Source organism: Bos mutus, chromosome 8 (genome assembly GCF_027580195.1).
Source record: "Bos mutus isolate GX-2022 chromosome 8, NWIPB_WYAK_1.1, whole genome shotgun sequence".
NCBI classification, from domain to species: domain Eukaryota; kingdom Metazoa; phylum Chordata; class Mammalia; order Artiodactyla; family Bovidae; genus Bos; species Bos mutus.
The window spans coordinates 63721867-63743234 of NC_091624.1; the positions used below are offsets into that span (position 1 = coordinate 63721867).

At 38.2% G+C, this 21368-nt stretch overlaps 1 protein-coding gene across 1 annotated transcript in view; it reads right to left on the reverse strand.

Moving 5' to 3' along the window:
* The window catches only part of GDA (guanine deaminase), a 127257-nt gene that overhangs the window by 5262 nt on the left and 100627 nt on the right, over positions 1 to 21368 (reverse strand). The window contains exons 10-13 of the mRNA XM_005887843.2: positions 20993 to 21060; positions 5455 to 5601; positions 1908 to 2038; positions 192 to 219 (exon numbers count right to left, since the gene is read on the reverse strand). Coding sequence (XP_005887905.1) covers positions 192 to 219; positions 1908 to 2038; positions 5455 to 5601; positions 20993 to 21060 — 374 coding nt within the window. The remainder of the gene's footprint in view (positions 1 to 191; positions 220 to 1907; positions 2039 to 5454; positions 5602 to 20992; positions 21061 to 21368) is intronic.

A 21368-nucleotide genomic window follows, 5' to 3' on the forward strand; every position in this document is an offset into this window, starting at 1 on the left:
GGGATTTTCTAGGCAAGAGTACTGGAGTGAGTTGCCATTGCCTTCTCCAGGGCTCAGTGCTAAGGAATGCTAAAAACAGTAAGTCTAAGCAAATGATCACACATAATGCTTAACATATGGTACAATATATGCAGAGAGCATACCAAGAGACAACAAAAGATTTTATTTAGCATAGAGACATATATACCTACCTAGATATAGGAACTTCTGGATAACAGCCTAAAATGAAAAATAAAGATAATAATAAAAAAGAGTATTTTCTGCACTTAGAAAAGCAAATTGACCATGAATAGTGGTTGGCAAAACCCAGAAATATAAACTTATTTCTCGATGGCAAAAATCTATTTTTATTTTTTTCTAAACACAGACTTTTTTTCTTTTGTATATATATATATATAGCCCACAGAGGAGAAAAATGTTGTACATTTCAATGCCCAAACTTATTTATATATTTACATAAAAGATGCTATCTTGATTATCACTATCTGTTTGCAGTTCCACATGTGAATTTCTTTAGTCTTGCATTCCATATCAAGGAGTTACAGTGAAAATATTTTTAATTTAAGCCCTAAAAAGGTCTTGAGATAAGATACATAATCCATCCATTTGACAGGTACTGTAATTCCCTCTGTTGTGTACATTAGCCTGGCTGGAACTTAGTCCCAGAAATGGACACACTGGTGTCTGTCTATTCCAATAACAGAGCTGGGTAAAGGGGAAGAAATTATTTGTCACCCACAATCCAGTATCCCAAGTCAAAATGCTAAACTATGGCCAAAAGTACATAACTCTACTCACTGGAACTAGCTTCTATGGCTAATAGTCACTGTCTCACTTAAGCTAGTATCCAATGAACACCCCAAAATCTACTTTTATTAATGGAAAAGAAATGGTCTTTTGCCTAAAAAAATAAAAGTACTGATTATTAACAAATGTTTTCCAGTGCCTGAAAGTTCTTAATATATAACCTTGAAATCTTCAGAGGGAAAGTGTTAACATAAATTAAATAATTTAATATAATAATATAAATATTTTAAGAGGTGTATAAGACAAGAAAAATGCCTAGATGAATGGGACTGAACCCTATTCCCAGAAACTCACTCTAATATTCCAGGAAATTCACTCAATCAATAAAAAGTAAAAGATTAAATAATATAAAAATAACTAATGCTATTAACTTCAAATAATCCAGCACTTTCCTTCTAAAAACTTCAGTATGTTACATATAATATCACACTTACTCTCATAAGTGGATCATTTTTAAATGGCAATAGTTAAATTTTAAGAAAAACTATCTCATAAAGAATTGTTATTAAAGTAAGAAGAACCAGTTTATTTTATATATACAAAACATGATAAGAGGGACAAAATAATGAAACTCACTTTCTTATAATTAAGAGAGTCAATGTAGCATTGTGATCAAGAACCCAGACCCCAAAAATCAGAAAGTCCTGGAATGGAATCCAAACTCTTGTCTATTAATTACTAGCCATGAGTTCTTAGGAAATCATTTAACCTTCCTTAAGTTTCACTGCCCCATAAACCACATGGTAATATTAATAGCACATTCCTCTCATTATAGTTCTGATAGTTAAACAAAAATTGATGTATGAAGGTGCATAATCCCATGCCATTTAGCACATACAAAGTGTGTTCAATAAGTGGTAACTATATTATGTTTTCTTAGAGTCAAGTACCTTCAAATATACAAATATACTCAAAATAGAAGTGTTTATTTATACCATTATTGTCATGAAATTATAATAACTTAAAAGGATCTAGCTTCCCTTATAAGAGTCTCCTCCATTCCATTAAACTTTTTCAGTGTCTTTTTTTTTTTCCTATAGGGAAGTTGTTATGACTAGTTCATGAAATAAATGCTTTTTGATCAACTTCCTTTTACATACCTCAGAAATCTCACCAACAAAATCTCCATAAAACAGGTCAATGGGAGAGTCAGATGCTTTGGGGTTGATCAGGAGGGCATCAAATTCCTTACCCACTTCAAAGTTTCCAATCTCTCTATCCAGCCCCAGGACTACAGGGTGGAATAAATTAACAAACAGTCAGTATCTCCAAGCTTTGGACCATGTAAATATCCCAATTTACAAGGACAGAATCTGCCAACATATCACTAGGAAAAAAAAAAATCAGTATCTTAATAATAAAGCATTCCAATAGACCGCAAGACTTCAATTTACAGAAAGCAGAGTAAGGAGAGGGAAAGCAAAATCTGAGAATAGAGGTCTCTTCAACACCCTGATCATATTAATAATTCTGATCGTATGTCTGTTTTGGCTCTACCAGTGCCCTTCACAGTCCAGTTGGTCTATGATTTCCATTCATCCCTCTAAGAAACGTGATGATTGACCTAATATCTTTCTTTTTCTCTCCTATTCACCTTCCAACATTCCAACTCCTTTCCTTCCCCGTTTTATTATTTTGTCCTATAAAATAGCTGATAAGATCTACTTTTGTGGCAGTGAAATGAACTTCAAATAAGTAAAAACTAATTATCTTTTTTTTTTTGCATGTTTGTCAATGCAGGCATATCCATCCTAGGTTCCTTAAATGATTTGAATAGAAAAATATTCACTTCTGAAAGTAAATGGATCCTCATAACTCAAGAGTCCCAGTGCTTTAGAAAGCAGACTAATTTCTCCCTAACCTTAAAGATTTCCTGGTTGCCAGAGAAGAATGGTTCTTTACATAGGGCATATAGGTCAATAATGTCTATTGACTTGATCCATCTCACAGCTAGAATTCTTGTTCCATGAACAGTGGATGTTAAGGAAGAACATCTCTCATTTTTACGGTTTACTTTCAAAAGATGAGGGTAGCTGGTTTTCCTGGTCAGTGAGGGTACTGAATTTAAGCTCCTTAAAGCCAATAATGTGGATAGAGTGTTCCAAATGGAAGCATGCATGAGAGAAAGGTCAACTGGAGTGCAGCATGCTGTAGTTGAATTTTTACATGTATTTCTTTTATTCCGTCACTGTCAGGATACAGTCCTGTGTGAAAATATTAGACAATAACCACTGCATTATATTTCTATGTATGGATATCCAAAAGTCTTTGGCAACGCTCTAAGCACACATTTAGAAATCCTGCTTGTCCTTAAATGGTTATTTAAAGGGTAACTCATTTATTCTGAGAAAAGAAAGAGACTTTTTAGCTGAAGAATTCTTATAGGAAGACAGAGGTGCAAACATAAATAGAAAAGTTAAAAAGCAGCCGGGTGACTTCTGATTGTGGGGAGAACTGAATGAAATAGAAAGTCACTAGAAATCTTCTCCCCCTTCGTTGATTACACTTGACATTTTTCATTTGACACTTGTCATTACACTTGACACTTGTCATTTTTCACTTGACAAATAGCATGACAAACATGAGTTTTTGATGACTGTATTCAACATAAAATTATTGTATGTTTAATAGGCCAGATAACCAGGTTCATTTGCCAGGATTTGACAAGGGTGTATGTGTGTGTGTGTGTGTTGTGTGTGTGTGTGTGTGTTATGTGTTATGTGTGTGTGTGTGTTATAGCCCCACTATGCCACTATGTAAGGGCTTCCCTGGTAGCTCAGACAGTAAAGAATCTACCCGCAATGCAGGAGACTTAGGTTCGATCCCTGGGTCAAGAAGATCCCTTGGAGAGGGAATAGCAACCCATTCTAGTATTCTTGCCTGGAAAATTCCATGGACAGAAGAGCTTGGTGGGCTACAGTCCATGGGGTTGCAAAGACTTGGATATATATATATATAAACTAACTGGATTATTTGTTAGAATCTGGAGAGTTCTGGTATGAACTAACCAAAAAAAGACACAACTACTTTCAGTGAATTGTAAATTGATCTAAATTCACATTATTGCAGAGGGGCCTAACCGTGCTGGTAAGCAACTCAAATGCACTTTAATAAATGCAATTTTACTGTCTCTGGAGCAGATGTTGGCTCTATGAAGGCAATTTGTCTTAATCTTGAGAGTGAATGTAAAGCTAGAAGAGTCCAGCTTTTAACAGGGAAGCGTTCATCTCATTCGCTCAGACTCTTGTGGAGACACAAGCTAAGGAAAAGAAATTCTGTAACAGTAACCTCAGAGGCCCAGAAAATAGATCTGGAAGCTGTACAGCAAGGTAGAAATAATTTGGTAAACACCCCATGCCAGCCTGGTCAGATAACAGGATCCTGATGAAACAACTCACAGTCGGCCTAGAATAAAAAAGCATTATTTAAATATAAGTCATTTACACCATGAAGTTAAGGTGGTAGGACAACTATGTGAACTCAGATGTGAAAGTGGGGAGTGTCACACTTGTTAAAAGTACAGAACCTTTAAAACTTAGAACTTTAGAAAATGAAGTCTTAAGACATGGGAAAATGCAAAGCATATGACCTTTTTCTTGAAATGTTCTTTATGGCATTCATCATAGCAGAACATTCAGAGAAGAGCCAAGAAGTTTCTCTTCCCAGGATACCCTGGCCTCCATCATACTTCATTTCTAAGATCTAGGTATTTATCATAAATATCAAGATATATTAAAAAATATACACTTGCCTCAAGATCTATGTTTTTCTTTCTCACTAGCTACCTAAGGTTTCATGCTATGCTCATTATCATCCATCCACATTATATTACAATACTAAAGTGAAAGCAATACAGTTACCAAGTTCTATTTTTTCAGTAAAAATACAATTACATATGAGAACTGGGAAAAGCTGATGAACAATATTTGCATATCAACCAGCTGTATTTTTACAACTTTCTCTTTTGAAGGAGGCTTGTAATTAGTGTACTTAAGTATATAAACAAAATACATAGTCTAGGCTAAGCTTTATACAGGAAGGAAAAAAAGAGATTTATACAGGAAGATATTGCAGTGGAAAACATTGACCTGCACTCTGGCATCAGATTTCTAGGTTCAAATAATATACCGCAGCTTGACAGGTGTGTAAGCCTCACTCAGGTAACTGGTTGGTAAAATAGAATAAATAACAGTAGTTCTGAGGATTAAATAACAGCATCCATAAAGCATGTTGCATAGTGCCTACCACATGGTAAGAAACCAGTAAGTCTTGGCTATTATTATTATTACTACTCAGGCCAATACAGAGCACTTTACTTGACTTGATGGGAAAAAACCGATTAAAGAATTCATATGCATGTGACCAATGCAAGTATCCATTACAACAATATGATAACTGCATATTGAACATCTCTTCTGCCAAAAACAAGGAACTTACTATATTAATGATTCAAATCATTCAAATAATGATTTACCACATGCTTAAATGTGCACTTTACTTGCTAAACTTTGGGTATATTATGTGATATGCAAATCATGAATATGGGGATACATGCTGATGTCAGCATCATGAGCCTTCATACTTCAGCCACGGACGTAGATTGGTATGGTTGTACATTGTGTGAGAGAGAAAGAAAATGCTCATTACCTTGGCTGCCTCCAAGAGTAGCTAGTCTGAAGACTTCATTGAGGGTGAGGCTTTTTGCATTTATCTGATTAATTAAAAGGATATTGGAAACCATCACTGCTCTTCTGATTGCATCAAGCATGGATGATGAATAACCACCAGCCACATCTGTGGTAGAAAAAATAAACAGTAACCTTATGAGCTGGATTATTAGGTATATTGGGTTTTTTCTGTTTTTAATGATGGATATTCACTTTAATATACTTCAGAGAAAAGACCTTATCTACAAACACAGAATAGACACAGACTAATATTTAAAGGAATTCAAAACTTGCAATTAGTATCAAATAATACTTCTATTAGTTTTCTAGGGCTGCTGAAACAGATTACCACAAATGTGATGGTTCAAAACAGCAGAAATTTAGACTTCTCTGGTAGTCTGGTGGTTAAGACTCAGTGCTCCCACTGCCGAGGCATGGGTTCAATCCCTGGCTGGGGAACTAAGATCTCACATGTGTGGCAAAAAAAAAAAAAAAAAAAATCAGAAATTTATTCTCTCACAGTTTTGGAGGGCAGAAGTCTTAAAGTGTAGCAGGGCCACCATCCCTACAGTGTCTAGGGAAGAATCTTCCCTGATTTCTCCCAGTTTAAGGGGGCTCCTGGTATTCCTTGGTTTGTGGCAGTGTAGCTCCAGTGTCTGCCTCCATATTCAAATAGGCTTCTTCCTTCTGTGTCTTTATGCGCCTTCATTGCTTGTTCTTATAAAGACATTCATCATTGGATTCACCTTCATTCACAATGACTTCATCTTAAGAGCTTTACCTTAATTACATTTGCAAAGATCTTTATGCCAAATAAGGCCATATTTACATGTTCCTGGTAGATATTTCCTTTTGGGGGAGGTGGTACGGGGAGCACAATTCAACCCAGCACAAAACCCAAATGTTCAATAAAGTTAAGAGAAGAAACATCTTTGACTACTCCCTAAACTCTCAGAGAAACTGGTCAAATATGATTCCATTATAGATAACGTGAGATCTAAAATAAAGTCATAATTCTGTGCTCTAAAAACTTGTTCTGCTGCTACTAAGTCACTTCAGTCATGTCTGACTCTGTGCAACCCCATAGATGGCAGCCCACCAGGCTCCCCTGTGCTTGGGATTCTCCAGGCAAGAACACTGGAGTGGGTTGCCATTTCCTTCTCCAATGCATGAAAGTGAAAAGTGAAAGTGAAGTCGCTCAGTCGTGTCCCACTCTTAGCGACCCCATGGACTGCAGCCTGCTAGGCTCCTCTGTCCATGGGATTTCCCAGGCAAGAGTACTGGAGTGGGTTGCCATTGTCTTCTCCAAAAAACTTGTCCTAACTCTATTTTAATTCCAATGAGGACTTTGGGAATTAAATAGCTACTTCTTTATGATAATTTTTTCAGGAAGAGCTTTTAGAATGAACTAAAATATTCTGGAAAAATTAGTGTAATAAATGATCAGTGCTGATATAGACAGCTTTACATTTGTCACTGCCATCATTAGATGAGGAATGAGAATTTTTATAGTGTTTTAAATAAGTCCCTAATCATAATTAAATTGAAATACTGCCTTTGACAAGAATGAATATAGAAGTTAAATGAATTTGTATAAATGTCAAGTAAGCTAACATGTTTTATTAGAGGAAAAGTACATCTATAGTTAATCAGTTCAGTTCAGTTCAGTTCAGTCGTTCAGTTGTGTCCAACTCTTTGCGATCCCGTGAATTGCAGCACACCAGGCCTCCCTGTCCATCACCAACTCCCGGAGTTCACTCAAACTCACGTCCATTGAGTCAGTGATGCCATCCAGCCATCTCATCCTCTGTCGTCCCCTTCTCCTCCTGCCCCCAATCCCTCCCAGCATCAGAGTCTTTTCCAATGAGTCAACTCTTTGCATGAGGTGGCCAAAGTACTGGAGTTTCAGCTTTAGCATCAGTCCTTCCAAAGAAATCCCAGGGCTGATCTCCTTCAGAATGGACTGGTTGGATGTCCTTGCAGTCCAAGGGACTCTCAAGAGTCTTCTCCAACACCACAGTTTAAAAGCATCAATTCTTCGGCACTCAGCTTTCTTCACAGTCCAACTCTCACATCCATACATGACCACTGGAAAAACCATAGCCTTGACTAGACAGACCTTTGTTGGCAAAAAAATGTCTCTGCTTTTGAATATGCTATCTAGGTTGGTCATAACTTTCCTTCCAAGGAGTAAGCGTCTTTTAATTTCATGGCTGCAGTCACCATCTGCAGTGATTTTGGAGCCCCCCAAAATAAAGTCTGCCACTGTTTCCACTGTTTCCTCATATATTTCCCATGAAGTGATGGGACCAGATGCCATGATCTTCGTTTTCTGAATGTTGAGCTTTAAGCCAACTTTTTCACTCTCCACTTTCACTTTCATCAAGAGGCTTTTGAGTTCCTCTTCACTTTCTGCCATAAGGGTGGTGTCGTCTGCATATCTGAGGTTATTGATATTTCTCCGGCAATCTTGATTCCAGCTTGTGCTTCTTCCAGCCCACCATTTCTCATGATGTACTCTGCATATAAGTTAAATAAGCAGGGTGACAATATACAGCCTTGATGTACTCCTTTTCCTATTTGCAACTAGTCTTTTGTTCCATGTCCAGTTCTAACTGTTGCTTCCTGAACTGCATATAGGTTTCTCAAGAGGCAGGTCAGGTGGTCTGGTATGCCCATCTCTTTCAGAAGTTTCCACAGTTTATTGTGATCCACACAGTCAAAGGCTTTGGCGTAGTCAATAAAGCAGAATTAGATGTTTTTCTGGAACTCTTTTGCTTTTTCCATGATCCAGCAGATGTTGGCAATTTGATCTCTGGTTCCTCTGCCTTTTCTAAAACCAGCTTGAACATCAGGAAGTTCACGGTTCACATATTGCTGAAGCCTGGCTTGGAGAATTTTGAGCATTACTTTACTAGCGTGTGAGATGAGTGCAATTGTGCAGTAGTTTGAGCATTCTTTGGCATTGCCTTTCTTTGGGATTAGAATGAAAACTGACCTTTTCCAGTCCTGTGGCCACTGCTGAGTCTTCCAAATTTGCTGGCATATTGAATGCAGCACTTTCACAGCATCATCTTTCAGGATTTGAAATAGCTCAACTGGAATTCCATCACCTCCACTAGCTTTCACTAGTTCGTAGTGATGCTTACTAAGGCCCACTTGACTTCACATTCCAGGATGTCTGGCTCTAGGTGAGTGATCACACCATCATGATTATCTTGGTCATGAAGATCTTTTTTGTACAGTTCTTCTGTGTATTCCTGCCACCTCTTCTTAATATCTTCTGCTTCTATAGCTAATAAAATACATGTAATATTTCAAGAGTTCCTTTTGTCACGTCTTGGTAGACACATATAATTGTTAGTGCCTATGTATATTGCAAAGATCAAAAACAATAGCCCACTAAGTAATCTTAGATTGCAGTTTAATTTTATGTTCAGCTGTCTTATATGTCTTTAGATAAACTTGTATGATTTTTTTTTGTTTTAGAGAATACTTTGTTTTTTTCTTTTTTTTTTTAATTTTATTTTATTTTTAAACTTTACATAATTGTATTAGTTTTGCCAAATATCAAAATGAATCCGCTACAGGTATACATGTGTTCCCCATCCTGAACCCTCCTCCCCTCCTCCCTCCCCATACCATCCCCCTGGGTCGTCCCAGTGCACTAGCCCCAAGCATCCAGTATCATGCATCGAACCTGGACTGGCAACTCGTTTCTTACATGATATTTTACATGTTTCAATGTCATTCTCCCAAATCTTCCCACCCTCTCCCTCTCGCACAGAGTCCATAAGACTGTTCTATACATCAGTGTCTCTTTTGCTGTCTCGTACACCGGGTTATTGTTACCATCTTTCTAAATTCCATATATATGCGTTAGTATACTGTATTTATGTTTTTCCTTCTGGCTTACTTCACTCTGTATAATAGGCTCCAGTTTCATCCACCTCATTAGAACTGATTCAAATGTATTCTTTTTAATGGCTGAGTAATACTCCATTGTGTATATGTACCACTGCTTTCTTATCCATTCATCTGCTGATGGACATCTAGGTTGCTTCCATGTCCTGGCTATTATAAACAGTGCTGCGATGAACATTGGGGTACACGTGTCTCTTTCCCTTCTGGTTTCCTCAGTGTGTATGCCCAGCAGTGGGATTGCTGGATCATAAGGCAGTTCTATTTCCAGTTTTTTAAGGAATCTCCACACTGTTCTCCATAGTGGCTGTACTAGTTTGCATTCCCACCAACAGTGTAAGAGGGTTCCCTTTTCTCCACACCCTCTTTAGCCAGAATAGTATTGCTAGAGACTCATCCAGTTCCTTGGCAAGTTTTACTCATCTACTTAGTCCACTTTAACATACAGTAACCATCCATTAACCTTTCATTTTATCATAGCATCCAACTAATAAAACACATATGATTTGAAATACTTTGTCTATTGATTTTTTTCTTTATTACTAGAACAAAGAAAATGTTCAATCTATAGGCAGAATAAAATGCTAGTACTACATGGTATGGAAATAAGTAAAGATTGAATATATATTTCAAAATATATAAGAAGCAGCTAAGAAAACCATATAAGAATAAAAACTTGAGCCAGGGGGCAATAGAAAAATAAAAAGAAGTAATTCTATATGTATGTGTTCATCCTATTCATTCATTCATTTATCAACAGATTTACTGAGCACCCTCTTTGTACTTGATTTATTACAGCAATCATAAATAAAAGTTACAGGTACTGCATGAGACTACTATCTTATGGAGAAGGAAAAGAGACATACAAAGAAACAAATATTAATAATAAACCATGTTCAGTTAGTGATAAAGAAAATGGAGGTAGAAAGCCATTGTGACAGGATGGTCAGAGAAGACATCATTAAGTCAACAACATTTAAACTAGGACAAAAATGAGAACCATGTTTAGAGAGACATAAAGGGTATTCCAGGCAGAGGAGCAAAGGCACTCAGGTCTTTTGGCAGGAGGGAGTGTGATTCACAGAGGGGATGAAAAGGGAGCACTGTAGGGAGGAGAGCAGCACGAGGTGGGGCTGGGAGGTGGAGAGATGTCACACCATGCAGAACTCTGGCCTCACAAAGAGGTTTGCATATTCAAAATCACACTGAAGGTGGTAATCAGGAAGGAGTGAAATAGTCATATTTTCATTGTGATTCTTTTGAAAAGAGAATACTGGATTAGAAGGGCCCAGGAATATGAGACCATTAGGAAGCTGCTGCTAAGTCGCTTTAGTTGTGTCCAACTCTGTGTGACCCCATAGACAGCAGCCTACCAGGGGCCCCCGTCCCTGAGATTCTCCAGGCAAGAACACTGGAGTGGGGTGCCATTTCCTTCTCCAATGCATGAAAGGAAAAGTGAAAGTGAAGTCTCTCAGTGGTGTCTGACTCTTCACAACCCCATGGACTGCAGCCTACCAGGCTCCTCCGTCCATGGGGTTTCCCAGGCAAGAGTATTGGAGTGAGGTGCCATCGCCTTCTCCAATTAGGAAGCTAGTGCAGGAGTTTAAGCAAGAAGCAATGGCTTCTTGTATGCTTGTATGAGGTGTTCAGTTCAGTCGCTCTGTCGTGTCCAACTCTTTGTGACCCCATAAATCGCAGCACACCAGGCCTCCCTGTCCATCACCAACTCCCGGAGTTCACTCAGACTCACGTCCATTGAGTCATTGATGCCATCCAGCCATCTCATCCTCTGTCATCCCCTTCTCCTCCTGCCCCCAATCCCTCCCAGCATCAGAGTCTTTTCCACTGAGTCAACTCTTTGCATGAGGTGGCCAAAGTATTGGAGTTTCAGCTTTACCATCAGTCCATCCAATGAACACCTGGGACTGATCTCCTTTAGGATGGACTGGTTGGACCTCCTAGCAGTCCAACAGACTCTCAAGAGTCTTCTCCAACACCACAGTTCAAAAGCTTCAATTCTTTGGCGCTCAGCTTTGTTCACAGTCCAACTCTCATGACCACTGGAAAAACCATAGCCTTGACTAGACAGACCTTTGTTGGCAAAGTAATGTCTCTGCTTTTTAATATGCTATCTAAGTTGGTCATAACTTTCCTTGGAAGGAGTAAGCATCTTTTAATTTCAAGGCTGCAATCACCATCTGCAGTGATTTTGGAGGTGTATGAGGCATTTAAGAGAACAGGCTTAGATGTTTGAAGGTATAATAAAGTTTGGGGATTGTATGAGGAGGGATCAAGGAGAAAGGAGAAAGTAAGCAATTGAAAATACAGGTTTGGAATTCAAAGAGGAATCTGGGCTGGATATAAAAATCTGAGTCATCTGCATATATGTAGCCCATGTAAAATCATGGTTGCAGATGATGACTCCTAAGAAGAGAGTTGAAAAGAGGAGAGAGCCTAGGTCTGAGCCTTGAGGAAAGCTTTTGAATGGCCAGGAAGAGAAGGGACCTTCTGAGAAGATGAAGGAGGGCAGGCAAGAAAGGAAGAAGGGAAACAAAACTAGTGTGGTGTCACTGAATCCAAGGAAAGAGTATTTGGACAAGAAGTCCAGTGCGATAAAGACAGACTAGTCTTTTGGAGTTGTCAGCAAAAGAGATTGTGTGTGTGCGTGTGTGTGTGTGTGTGTTAGTCACTCAGTCTTGTCTGACTCTTTGTGACCCCATGGACTGTAGCCCTCCAGGCTCTTCTGTCCATGGGATTCTCCAGGCAAGAATACTGGAGTGGGTTGCCATTTCCTCCTCCAAAAGAGATGGTAGTGTGGTAACAATCCAGGGTAGAAAGGACAAGGATAGTAACTATGGATGGTGGTAAGAAGCCAGGCTGAAGTGGATGGAGGAATAGAAGAGTGCCTGGGAGGCAGTAGCAGTGTGAGTACCTACTCAATGAAGTTTTGCTGTGAAGGGGGATAGAGAAGTGGGGCAGGAGCCAGAAGAGGGTGTTTAATTAACAGAGAGGTTTTCTTCACACCTCTGCTTAAAAGATCAGGAGGTCTACAGAATTTTTGTATGCTGAAGGAATGATCCAGGAGGGAGGAGGTAACAATGATACAGGAGAGTTACTGGCCAGTGGAATTGATTTATTGAGATCAAGGGAGAGGAGAGAGTACAGAACACACCTCAGGGTATGTTTGTTTTTGACTTAGATTGGAAGAGAAATTTTTTTCAGCTGCAGCAAGAAAAAGAAGAGAAAATGCAAGCAGATGGAGGAAGGTATGTAATTTAGTGGTGGGAACATAAAGGAAAGGCTTCTGATTGTATCTGTTTTCTCAATGACTGATGAGATAAGGCCATTAGCTGGAAGCGAGGAGGGTATGATTTGGGATAAAATATTTAGGAAGAAATAGGTAAGTCTGTCTTGGAATATGGGAACATATTAGAGAAACATAATTGTCTATTTGGGTAGTGCTAAGGGCCACTTAGGTTTTGAAAGCAACATTTAAAATGAAACCACTAGAAAAATTTTTTCCGGCAACATCCAGCTGCTCAACTGTAAACACTGAGAAGGGAAAGAGCTGAGACAGCCAAGAGGGGTGGGCTTGTCAAAAATTAATTAAAAATTTAAAAAATGAGGGAGGGATGGTGGAAGGAAAGCAAGGAAGGAAAAAGAGAGGGACATGAGAAATGAGGAAGTTTCAAGGAATGATTATAGTGAATACTCTGGCATCTAAGATGTGTAGATTAGGAAAAGAATAATGAATTTTGAAAAAGCATGTAATCACTGGATTGGAGTCTACAAGTTGATCAAAGAATATTGCTTTTGAATTAATTGAAGTAAGTTAGAAGGATAGGAATTTGTCCCTAGAGAGTGGCATCCTAGCTCCATGTACATTGTTTTGATGAGTTTGTAGGTCTTGTTGACATAAACTTGTTCCATATTTTTTCAGGTTACTGCTTTGTTTTTTGATAATTTGCTATTTCCTTTTTCTTGAGATAAGGAAATTTTATACACTCATAATTTTGCTCCCACTTGCCAAATACATCTTCATCCTTTCAACCTTACACATAAACCACAACTTCTTGGTTTCTGTTAATAGAATCAGAAAGTAAAACAATTTTTAGTACTTGGGAAGTTCTTTCTTGCAGCCTGTACATTATTTTAAGATTTTATGATAAAATATTAAAGACATTCAAATGATACAGGGAAAATATAATACCAAAACTCAAGGACCTAACACTCAGTTTCAAAGACAGTATTATATATTCAGGTCCCAGGAACCTCTTCCCAGAGGGAAATACCTTGATTTATGTTGCCATTTTGATTTTTCAAGTGTTTATATTATTGTTTATTAAAGCTGTTAGACCAGTTTAAAACTCATAGTCTGATAGTTTTTCAAAAAGGTATTACTTTTAACATTGTACACATTCTGTCATTTTTTAAACTCCTTTACAACTTTTTTTCATATTTCTGTTTTAAATGATTTTAGCCTTCCCTGACATCTTGTTGTATCATACTTTCCTATACCATGACCCTTCACTTTGCCTCATCACTCATTGAATCATATAGATTTTCAAGTAATTTTTTCAAAGGATTCATGGGGAGAATATTTTCCAAACCTTTGTACATTTGAGAATTTTGTTGCCTTCACACATAAGGGAGAATGTGGCCCAATATAATATTCTTGAATAACAACCACTTTCTCTCCAAACTCTTGTTCTTGATATTTTGCAGGCCAACAAAAATTGGTTTTTAACTGTTTTACTTATAAATGACTTTTCCCCCTGCCTCAGCGTTTTAGAACTTTCTTTTCTTTTTCTTTATAATTCAAATATTTTGCCACAATTGGTTCAGTTATGGTTTAGCCCAGAAGAGGGTAAGTTCTTTCATTATGATATTCAGTATTGAAAAGCAGAGACATTACTTTGACAACAAAGGTCCGTCTAGTCAAGGCTATGGTTTTTCCAGTGGTCATGTATGAATGTGAGAGTTGGACTGTGAAGAAGGCTGAGCGCCGAAGAATTGATGCTTTTGAACTGTGGTGTTGGAGAAGATTCTTGAGAGTCCCTTGGACTGCAAGGAGATCCAACCAGTCCATTCTGAAGGAGATCAGCCCTGGGATTTCTTTGGAAGGACTGATGCTAAAGCTGAAACTCCAGTACTTTGGCTACCTCATGCGAAGAGTTGACTCATTGGAAAAGACTGATGCTGGGAGGGATTGGGGGCAGGAGGAGAAGGGGACGACAGAGGATGAGATGGCTGGATGGCATCACTGACTCGACGGACCTGAGTCTGAGTGAACTCTGGGAGTTGGTGATGGACAGGGAGGCCTGGTGTGCTGCGATTCATGGGGTCGCAAAGAGTCGGACACGACTGAGCGACTGAACTGAACTGAACTGAACTGAAGCTCAGAAAAGATTTGTTCTTCAGAGCTCTGATGGTTGCTTCTGTTCCATTAGTTCTGGATCCTTAGTCAGGAAAATCCCATTTGCTGGTGCCATGCTCTCTTTATCTTCCATGTAGATTGTTCTCAAACACCCTCTTTGATCTTTGGTCAACTTCATTCTCTACATCACTGATTTAATTTTCCACAACAATAATTCTGCTTCTCATGGCTAGCTATGTGGTTTGTTTGTTTTTTTTAGCTGAGGGATAATTAGGGTATCATAAAATGCTCAGAACTTGTGTTCAGTTTGATGAATGTTAATAACTATATATAGCCATTCAAGTACCTTTCTAAAAACAAGATATTAAACATTTCCCTCACCCCAGCAAGGTCCCTCATGGCCCTTTTCAGTAGTTTCCTTCCCCACACTCACCCCAAATCTTGACAACCACTTTTTTTAATTGATGTTTTATTTTTAATCACTTTTTATTGGAGTATAACTGCTTTACAATGCTGTGTTAGTTTTTACTGTATGGTAAAGTGAATCAGCTTTATGTATACATATATCCCTCTCTTTTTTGGATTTCCTTCCCATTTCAGTCACCACAGAGCACACCCCAGTGTTCACTGCATTGCTGTTTACAATAGCCAGGACACGGAGGCAACCTAAACATTCATCAACAGACGAATGGGCAAAGAAAATGTCGTGCGTATATACAAAGGAACACCACCCAGCCACAAAAAAGGAACGAAACTGGGCCATTTGTAAAGATGTGGTTGGACCTAGAGACCACCCTACGGAATGAAGTCAGTCGGAAAGGAAGGGCCACACCTCTTAACAAGAAAACTAGTTAGAAAAATATATGAGCCACTTTGGACAGAATAAAGTGCACATGGCAAATATGAACGTCTACCTGCTTTTGCTTGGCAACCGTTTTCTGATTTCTGTCAATGTAGGTTAGCTCTGTTGCTGCTAACCTGGACAGTCTGTTGGCCCTGGACTTCATACATATGGGACCATACAATGTGTGCTCTTTTGTGCTTGGCTTTTTTCACTTAACGAAATGACTTTTAAATGAAAATGTTTTATTTTATTGAAGTAGAGTTGATGAATAGTATTGTGTCAATTTCTGCTGTATGGGAAAAGAAAACATTTTTTTTTCATATTCTTTTCTATTATGGTTTATCACAGGATATTGAATATAGTTCCCTGTGCTATGCAGTAGGACCCTGCTGTTTATGCATTCCAAATGTAATAGTTTGCATCTGCTAACCCCAAACTCCCAGTCCATTCCTCTCCCTCGGCAGCTACAAGTCTACTTTCTATGTCTCTGAGCCTGTTTCTGTTTTGTAGATAGGTTCATTTGTGTCATATTTTAGATTCTACATATGAGGGATACCATATGGTATTGTCCTCTTTCTGACTTCTTCACTGGGTTTGATCATTTCTAGGTCCATCCATAGTGCTTCAGGGCATTACTTCAGTCTTCTTTAATGGCTGAGCAGTATGCCATCGTATGTATTACCACATTGTTTTTACCCATTCATCTGTCAACATTTAGGTTGCTTCCAGTCTTGACTATGGTAAATAGTGCTGCTATGAACATAGAGGTGCATGTGTCTTTTTGTATTATAGTTTTGTGTGGATATATGCCCTGGAGTGGGATTGCTGGATCATATGGCGACTCTCTTTAGTTTTCTGAGGAACCTCCATACTCCTTTCCCTGTAACTGCACCAAGTTACCCTCCCACAAAGTGTATGAGGGTTCCCTTCTCACCACACCCTCTCCAGTATTTTTAACAAAATATTTTTGTTTTGTATATATCAATGATTTGTTCTTTTTTTAAAAAAGAATGATGAATGGTGTTTCTTTGTATGAATATGCTGCATCTGCTTATCTGTCCTCCTTTAGAAGGTTTTTAAACTTTATTTCCAGTTTGGGGCTATTATTAATAGATCAGATCAGATCAGATCAGTCACTCAGTCGTGTCCGACTCTTTGCGACCCCATGAATCGCAGCACGCCAGGCCTCCCTATCCATCACCAACTCCCAGAGTTCACTGAGACTCATGTCCATTGAGTCAATGATGCCATCCAGCCATCTCATCCTCTGTCATCCCCTTCTATTCCTGCCCCCAATCCCTCCCAGCATCAGAGTCTTTTCCAATGAGTCAACTCTTCGCATGAGGTGGCCAAAGTACTGGAGTTTCAGCTTTAGCATCATTCCTTCCAAAGAAATCCCAGGGCTGATCTCCTTCAGAATGGACTGGTTAGATCTCCTTGCAGTCCAAGGGACTCTCAAGAGTCTTCTCCAACACCACAGTTCAAAAGCATCAATTCTTTGGCACTCAGCCTTCTTCACAGTCCAACTCTCACATCCATACATGACCACTGGAAAAACCATAGCCTTGACTAGACGGACCTTTGTTGGCAAAGGAATGTCTCTGCTTTTGAATATGCTATCTAGGTTGGTCATAACTTTCCTTCCAAGGAGTAAGCGTCTTTTAATTTCATGGCTGCAATCACCATCTGCAGTGAGTTTGGAGCCCAGAAAAATAAAGTCTGCCACTCTTTCCACTGTTTCCCCATCTATTTCCCATGAAGTGGTGGGACCAGATGCCATGATCTTCGTTTTCTGAATGTTGAGCTTTAAGCCAACTTTTTCACTCTCCACTTTCACTTTCATCAAGAGGCCTTTTATTTCCTCTTCACTTTCTGCCATAAGGCTGGTGTCATCTACATATCTGAGGTTATTGATATTTCTCCCGGCAATCTTGATTCCAGCTTGTGTTTCTTCCAGTCCAGCGTTTCTCATGATGTACTCAGCATATAAGTTAAATAAGCAGGGTGACAATATATAGCCTTGACAAACTCCTTTTCCTATTTGGAACCAGTCTGTTGTTCCATGTCCAGTTCTAACTGTTGCTTCCTGACCTGCATATAAGTTTCTCAAGATGCAGATCAGGTGGTCTGGTATTCCCATCTCTTTCAGAATTTCCCACAGTTTATTGTGATCCACACAGTCAAAGGCTTTGGCATAGTCAATAAAGCAGAAATAGATGCTTTTCTGGAACTCTCTTGCTTTTTTGATGATCCAGCAGATGTTGGCAATTTGCTCTCTGGTTCCTCTGCCTTTTCTAAAACCAGCTTGAACATCTGGAAGTTCATGGTTCACGTATTGCTGAAGCCTGGCTTGGAGAATTTTGAGTATTACTTTACTAGCGTGTGAGATGAGTGCAATTGTGCAGTAGTTTGAGCACTCTTTGGCATTGCCTTTCTTTGGGATTCAAATGAAAACTGACCTTTTCCAGTCCTGTGGCCACTGCTGAGTCTTCCAAATTTGCTGGCATATTGAGTGCAGCACTTTCACAGCATCATCTTTCAGGATTTGGAATAGCTCAACTGGAATTCCATCACCCCCACTAGCTTTGTTTGTAGTGATGCTTTCTAAGGCCCACTTGACTTCACATTCCAGGATGTCTGGCTCTAGGTCAGTTTTCACACCATCGTGATTATCTGGGTCATGAAGATCTTTTTTGTACAGTTCTTCTGTGTATTCTTGCCATCTCTTCTTAACATCTTCTGCTTCTGTTAGGTCCATACCATTTCTGTCCTTTATCGAGCTCATCTTTGCATGAAATGTTCCTTTGGTATCTCTGATTTTCTTGAAGAGATTCCCTAGTCTTTCCCATTCTGTTGTTTTCCTCTATTTCTTTGCATTGATCGCTGAAGAAGGCTTTCTCATCTCTTCTTGCTATTCTTTGGAACTCTGCATTCAGATGTTTATATCTTTCCTTTTCTCCTTTGCTTTTCGCTTTTCTTCTTTTCACAGCTATTTGTAAGGCCTCCCCAGACAGCCATTTTGCTTTTTTGCATTTCTTTTCTATGGGGATGGTCTTGATCCCTGTCTCCTGTACAATGTCACAAACCTCATTCCATAGTTCATCAGGCATTCTATCTATCAGATCTAGTCCCTTAAATCTATTTCTCACTTCTACTGTATAATCATAAGGGATTTGATTTATTAATAAAACTATTATAAATATTCTTGTATAACTATATGTGTTTATTTCTCTAGGGTAAATACCCAAAATGAAATTACTGAGTCATATGTAGATGTATTTTCAACTTTAGAGAACTATTTGGCAGTTTCTTATAAAGTGGTTGTACCATGTAGTCTCCCTCCAGTAGTGTATAGAGATTTACATGATTATTTTTTCTTTTTCAGTTTTCTTCTTCCATTTTCATTTTTTCCTTTTCCATCAAAACTCAAGGTCTTTTCATGGGGCCATGTCTTCTTGTCCTCTAAGGATGATAGCAATATTCTGAACTCTTATTCTAGATCCTAAAAACATGGGAGATATGTTCATCCTCTTATTATTTTTGATACCACTTTCTCTTGTTTTGTAATGGTTTTGTGAAGCGTCATGCACGTTTCTCATATTTAACAATTAAGAAATGAGAAAGTTCAGATCTGCCTCTATTTGTTATAGAGTGAATGATCCACTTTTAGACCTACACTCTTGGCACAATATAAGTTAAACAGTCTTAAAAAAAAAAAAAGTTAAACAGTCTTAAAGTTCAAAGGAAAAGAACAAGTTTATGGATAAAGGTCATGTTTAGGAAATAGTTTTATATAGGATGGCTATGTAAAATGCAACAGCATCTTCCAAGTTAACATATGAGAATATATCCTATTAAATCAAACCTTTAATCAGGAAACCAATGTTATTCGTTCCCTTTTAAGCCAATCTTTATTGACTAGGGCAACTTGCCAGGTATCTGCTAACCACATCACATGCATTTTTTTCATTTAAGCCTCAAAACAAGCATGTAGCATATATATTGTTATAATTATTGTTGTCTTGTATGGAAATTAGGACATGAATCTTTAGAAAATTAAGGTATTTTGCTTAAGTGATGGCTAAGTGACAGAGCTCTACATAATTATTTTAGATCATTACTATGCAACCCAAACTCAAGAACTGGAAGTCATGTGAGGAATTAAAGTTGTGGAGACCAAACTCCTTGAAAATCTGAAAGCAACATCTGAGTTTTGCATTTCTACTAAATTTTCCATTGACAAAAACTCTTGACCACTTTTTTTCTTATCCATTAAAGGTTTTCTGTCAGAGTAAAAACAACTGGTTTCCTACCTTAATACCTGAAACTATATCCCAGTATTACACAACCTCAGTGATTCAAGGCTTAAATTCAAATTTTAAAAAACCTCAATTGCTTTGATTCATGTAAAACTGAGGAAAACCTCTAATCTAGCACACCTCTTTAAAATTATAAATGAATCATATTTTATTATTGTAGTCTTACCAATATTGTTTGGTATAAACTGAGACTTGAGTTGTTGCAAAAAATGATGAAAAGCATTATTTTCAATTTGCAAACATCCTGGTGCTCTTACAAATCAGTAAAACAAATGAATCAAGAATGAAAAATAAGACCTTGTGCCCCAAAGCCATTTAAAAAAATTTTTTAGTTCATTCATACCCAATGATAAAATAAAGGTCATAGCAGAGGCCTAGACATTTGGGCCTGACTCCCTTCCAAAGTGAGCAGCACTACACATACTCAGGAAAAGCAATTCAAATGTACTCTGAGAAAAAGGATACATCACTAATTCATCAGCCACCTAGATTGTCCTTCAGCCTAGCAAACATCAGACTGCCTGTGGGAATCAGAATCTCATTTTGTTAAAAACTTCTTAAAAGCAAAGCACGTTTTTTAATATATCTCAGAGTTCTCCATTATGGCATAGACTGAATTTGTGCTCACTATTCACAAGGTCGAATAATTTTCTTTTGAGACAGTATTTGTGATGACACAGTTATTGAAGACTAAAAACATAAAAATCCAAGCCATTGAAATTTAGCAAGAAGGACAAAACAAAAAGGAAAAAAAAGAACAAGGACTTTTTAAAAAGAATCTCTAAAGCACTTGAGAAGGACTTATCCTTTATAGCCCTGTGTCTGAATATAAACATGGATAATGGCTTTCAAGAGGTTAATGCCACCAAAACTTTTCCCTTTGCATATATTTTCTTACTGCTTCCAACTTCACTATTTTATTAGCATAAGATGTGACTGCCAGAAAATAAAACTAAGTTTTTTAAATCATACAACTGTTACTTGAAAATTAGTCACAGTAGAAAGTTGTGCACTTTATCAACCACTTTGCCATGGCTCTTAATGGGAAGCTACTAACCTGTACCCAGCCCTGTCTTCACTCCATGTTTCAGGACCTCTGGCACATTGAGCAGGCCGCTGCTGAGCCTGCAGAGAGAGGAGACGGTCAGAACAAGGAGACCCCCACATGGGTCCAACAAGAGAAGGACACTAACAGTAACAATGGTGATGTCACTGAAAATTGTGATTCCCATTGTCTCAGCTCTAATGCTGACACAAACACATTAGTCACATCTGACCATCTGAGTCCTGGAGTGAAAAAGGATCAAAACCTTGAGCAGAGGTTCCTATTAGGAGAGCACAAAACAGCAAGAATTAGAAAGGAGAGCAGGGGATTATGTGTAAGGAAAAATAAATAAGAACTTAAATCTTGCAATTAGTTCAATGGTTTTACC